Source organism: Triticum dicoccoides, chromosome 7B (assembly GCF_002162155.2).
Source record: "Triticum dicoccoides isolate Atlit2015 ecotype Zavitan chromosome 7B, WEW_v2.0, whole genome shotgun sequence".
Classification (NCBI taxonomy): domain Eukaryota; kingdom Viridiplantae; phylum Streptophyta; class Magnoliopsida; order Poales; family Poaceae; genus Triticum; species Triticum dicoccoides.
Window position 1 is genome coordinate 441574027 of NC_041393.1, and position 5518 is coordinate 441579544.

The 5518-nt window shown below is 43.9% G+C and overlaps 1 protein-coding gene across 1 annotated transcript in view; it reads right to left on the minus strand.

The window, feature by feature from the left end:
- Window positions 1-5115, minus strand: part of LOC119338972 — an 8626-nt gene extending 3511 nt beyond the window's left edge. Inside the window, exons 1-5 of the mRNA XM_037611168.1 lie at window positions 4936-5115; window positions 3466-4849; window positions 2771-2826; window positions 2624-2683; window positions 2449-2547 (exon numbers count right to left, since the gene is read on the minus strand). Coding sequence (XP_037467065.1) covers window positions 2449-2547; window positions 2624-2683; window positions 2771-2826; window positions 3466-4849; window positions 4936-5115 — 1779 coding nt within the window. The remainder of the gene's footprint in view (window positions 1-2448; window positions 2548-2623; window positions 2684-2770; window positions 2827-3465; window positions 4850-4935) is intronic.
- Between the last annotated feature and the right edge of the window lie 403 nt (window positions 5116-5518).

Sequence of the window (5518 nt, forward strand, 5' to 3'; positions counted from 1 at the left end):
TAGTCAATAACCAAGTAAACTATTCCAGAATAAGTAAAGATGTCTAAAAGAACTCTGCAGGAGCATGTGCATCAACAATCTTACAGAAAATATGATCCTCTAACCAAGGACGGATTGGGGGGCGGGGGGACCCAACCCTTTAACATGAAAGCCCACCTTGCATGGGCTCATGATCGGTTAATCCAAAGCCTGAACCTAACTAGATTTTACTAATATAAAATATGAATTATATGTCATAAATTTTTTACCATGGAAAACTTCGTATGAATACAAATAGTATACATTATGTAGCACATACCTCATATTTTGTTAGTCAAAGAAATGGTCAAACTTGCACCAAACAAGGGGGCTAATAAACCCGGAGGGAGGAAGTATATTAGTATTTCCTTTTTACGCTACGGCTAGCCCAGTTGTCTAGAAAGCGGTAGGCCGGTAGCCCACCTCAGAAGATAAGACAAGTTTACTTAGTCTTTCCTTTTTATCGCTACAACTAAAATGCAGTCACGATAAAAAAAAACAGTGTTTCAACATTCGTGCGCTCGTCCGCTCCAGCCCGTCGCCAAGCCTAGGGCAATCGAATTGTTCAAGCTCTCACCGCGCCTTTTCTTTTCCATCTATTTTATTCACAATGGAGGATGATCTGAGGTCCGGGGAACGGAGGAATAATTGTGCTGCTGTGGCTTGAGATTTGGTGAAGGAAGTGCTTGGATCAATTGCTCCTGATGTGCCAGACTCAAAAGGACATGGTATTTAAATCTTCTGTGGCCGGCTACTTGACAGTGCTAAAGTATTATAGTTTGTAGATTATCTAGTTTCTTCTCTCTCTTTTTATGATAAATCTAGTTTCTTCTCTTTGTGAATTGCTTTTCTTATTTATCAATATATAAGTCAAGTGTCATAGCCATTTCTGATGTATATTTAGTTGACTTGTGTATTTTGAGTTATTCCGCGCTCAACGTTGTTTCTCTTTTATTCCAAACTTCATCTAGGCTTTAATTTTCTTTCCACGGATGGTGAGCCTTCACCAGTTCGACCCCCTATGTCGGAATCCTGGCTCCATCCCTGGCTCTAACTCTAATTATTATTTCTATTTTCCAACATCTCCACATGTATATATATATATTCCCTCCATCCCAAAATAAGTGTCATGGTTTTAGTTCATTTTAGTTCAAATTTGAACTAAAACCATGGCACTTATTTTTGGACGGAGGGAATATAACTTAATGAAAGAATACCCGCCCAATATAATACATAAGATGATAAGAATATGGTTCATGTGATTCAGAACCGCTAAATTCTTCGTCTATATCATGTGCTTAAAGGAAGACAAGCCATAACACTGAAACTGCCAAACTGGGAAGTGGAATAAAATAATATAAGTAGTGTGTATGCTGAAACTGAAATATAGTAACTCCTATAGTCCTATTCACATAAGCATCATCCCTAGCCTAACCCACCTTGCTTGGGACAAAAGGCTTTCTTGTTGTTGTAAGCATCATCGGAAGTTTGCTACCTGCTGCAATTGCAGTATACCTAAATGGCCTCATCAAGCTACCTGTACAACTGGTAGTGTATCCTACTACTCCCTTCCGATTTGTTAGTCTCATCTCAAACTTTTTGATTTTCTGAATTTGTCAGGCTTATTGCTTTGGAAATGGTCAAACATTAGCTAAGGCTACATTAATTAACTTCAATTTTTGCTTCTCAATGTGAGAATGGAATCAACCAATACATGAAGGGGAGAAGGTGGTTATGCATGTAGTATTAAGATTATTTTTTTACCGGGCTTACCCCCTTTCCATTACAAGAAGGAAATACAACTGTTCCAGAAACATTCAGGAGGAGAGGAAAGAGAGGTAGCGAGTCCAACGCACTGCCAGGAAACCCACCGCACTCTCGCTCGCCATCGAAACGAGTACTGTGGTGCAAAAACCTGACAGCACCAAAAGTATCTAGCCCTATTACATGCCCAGCAAATAGCGGAAATGTAGTATTAAGATGGTGTCAACTAGTGGTCAATTAGGTTCTCCTTGGTTGCTGGGCTTTCGTAGATGGGGCTAATAAACTGGAAGGCAGTATTTTGTTGCCACGATTTGGCCAGTGGTGTCCCAATGCTATGGAGGTGTGTTGAGTGGAGCACCTCTATGCACATGTCCAAGAAGGTCCTACTGGCCACAGCATGCATGAGGTGCCATGCTCTGCCCGCCCAGGAAGGAGGTAGTGCCCAAGGGTTTCTAAACATTGAGGCAGGACCTACCGATAGCCCTTAACGGTACTATTTTATTCAGTGAGGTGTGTAGTGTCAAACAGACAATGTTTTGCGATGGTACTCAGTAAGTTGATTTTAGTGTGCTGGGCCAAATGCCACAGAAGTATAGTACGATGAAACCAGTTTTGCCTTGTTCACAGCAGGTGTTTTATCCCCAGCTTAACAAATGTTACTATTACCTGATGAGAAGTACATGAGCCGGTCGCCTCATTTGAATCAATGGTCTGCCGCTTCTGTTGGTAAGCATTAGGATGGTTGTTCGCCTTCTGCGGGGACAGCTGCAAAATAAACTTATAGTTAATCCTATTTATGCAAAAAAGAGGGCAAAATGGAAATAACAGCAACAGGTTGTACCAGTCGCTGCCGTTTCTGTTGGGAAATATTACTGTGCTTGTTCGAGTTTTGAAGGGGCAGCTGCACCACAACCTTATGGTTAATCATATTATGCGAGAGGGCAAAATGGATATAGTATCAACAGGACAAAAGTGTGACAGCATATACCTGAAGCGAAAAATGTCCACGAAAACGGGCATTTTGCAAGCCAACCCGAGCTAGATCTAATGCACAGTAGAGGTGAAAACCATTAGATTCAGGATGAGCAACTAATCACTGATCTAGATATAAAACATGGTGTCATAACCAAAGTATGAACCACAACTCAGGGCGAAATTAGTAGACAGCTGACAACAGATTGATCATAGGGCATCCTTGGTTTGCAGCCGAAAATTGTCTTGCCAATGTTTTGGCAAGCCAACATTTGAGAATATCCAACTTCCCAGAGATTGGCAAAACAAGGTAGACAACTAATTGATAGCAAATACTTTGCCTTTGCCCACATGTTGGCAAGCTAAATTTTGAAAGCATGTTCATACTGATTTAAGTAAGATATCATTTTAGACCATCGCAATTTAAGCAATTTGAAGAATGTCAGCACAAAGAAAGTCTATCATGATTTAAGCCTCAAGTATTACTGTCGGAAGGTGCCCTTAAGTGAAGGAAAACAGCCTAATCCATACAGATTACCATTGCATCCAGTGATCTAGCATGGGGCTAAACGAAATGAGAACCATACAGAACTGAAACTAAATGTACCCAAACCACATCTGTTGACACACAAATAGTCCTAAAAATGACAGAATAAGATTCATAAGTGTCATATCATAAAATAAAATAAAATAAAAAATATTCATAGTTACCTGATTCATTATTCAGATATTTGTTCAGCACACAAGGAATGTAGGTGGGATTACGATCTGATGATCTCTTGGCATTAAATGGCACTGGCTCTCCCACTCTCTTGGTCCTCATGTCAACAGTGAGAATCCATGCATCATGGTCCCGATGATTTTTCTTGGACATGAGACAAACAATGCCATCACCACACGCAGTTGGGTAACATGTTTTCAGGGTTTTCAATGGCAATTTTGCAGCACCATCGCAGCCGGAATCTGGATGAGGCAAGGACACATTTCCAAGTTCATCTAGATGAAGCACACTGTCCTTGCACCAATAGTCCCAAAAGACCTCCCTAGACCATGTAATGAGCCTCCAACCAACAAACTCTTGTACTTCCTTCTCCTCAGTTGGATCAACCGCATCAAAATCAAATAATAGATCCTTGGTTGAGGCATCAGGAATGCTGGTTTTGATAGCATATAGATCTTCCAACTCGACACACCTGATTATCAAACCATCGGGGCAGGCGACGTCGCGAATAGGGCGTGCCACCAATCTGTTGTAGTTTACTCGGTTATTAGGCAGAAGCTTGGGCAGTGGAACAAACCACGTTTTCACAAGTTCAGATAGCACATCGCAAAACAAAATACCCTTCCAGAGATCGACAAAGCCCAGCACTCCGCCTTGTAAAGCAATCACCTTGCTGGGAGAAACTGTTGCCCCTTTCTTGGTCAGCCAAGAAGGAAGATCCGGGAGCAAGAGCTCCGTGGTCCAGGCACGCTGCTTGGATCTGAAGATATGGAGCTTGTACTGCAATATATCCCTTGTGAAAGCTGCCAAGACGAAGTCTGTGCCGCCGCCGTCAGGCAAGACGCCGATAAGGCATGGTTTGGTTGTCTCTCTATGTAGGTACCTGCTGATGTCGGGAAGCGCATCAAGCGATGGCGGACGCCCGTTCCGTCCGGCCCTGTAGATGAAGTGCTCCGGCAACCAGGAAGTGGACAGATGGAAGCTGAGGAGAAAGAGGTTCTCCGCCGAGCAAACGATCTTGGGCTCGGTGATGAAGGTGCTGGTTGGGAGGTCCAGGCAGCGGACGTAGAAGCGCGAGAGGCACGGGAGATCGGAGATAACGAAGGTCACACGGATGGTTCCTGTCGCCGCCGAGAAGGCTTGCGCGGTGGTGTGGTTGTCGTCCACGTCCACGAACCCATACCCACACGAGTCCAGGAGGACGCAGTCGGGACGGCTGGGACGGAGGAGAGGGCCGGTGGACGGGTTCCCGCACGGCCGGACACGCCCGGAGGAGCGGGTCGGACGACCGAAGAAGGAGCGGCGGCTGGATCCGGGCACCACGGTGGTAGGGGGTGGGACTTGGGGATTATGGCTGCCGGAGGAGTAGGCCGGCTAAGCTCGGAAGGAGAGCGGCGGCTGGATATGGACATCGCGGCCGACATGATCGAGGGTTAGGGTTCTTCCCGGAGGAGAGCAACCAGAACGTTGTTGGCCTCTTGGATCGATTCAGAGAACAGGTTGGGCACCTCCGCCGGACCCTGTGAACCGTCAAACTTGCTTCGCGCGTCATAATTTCGAGTTAGTAGAGTATAAATCCCCACCTGAGACGGAGACACCGAGACGGTCCTTTCTGGAACCGGATCCTCTAAGATTGACATCCCTTCTTCATATGGTTAAGCCTAAAATTTACTATATACATTTACAAAAATTACATACAAACAAAATTATGGTGCAATAAAAATTATTTTTGATTTATTTTTGTATATGCTACAGTAAATTCACAAAATAGTTGCTACAGTAACCCTGACATCCCTTCTTCGGTTTATACACGCATTTCGCTGTAGCTTCGTGACATCCCTTGAGGATGTTAGAGGATCCGCTTCCGTCTTTTCTACGCGTTGTATGTCACCTGATAAGACAGTTGATGTGAGGCCACGGATTCTTCCGTTTTGATTGTATTCTTTTTTTTTCTTAATTAACATAGTGCAAACGCATGCACTCATATATATGCGCATACATTCATCCTATAAACGCACACACGCACATTCTATCTCTATGAGC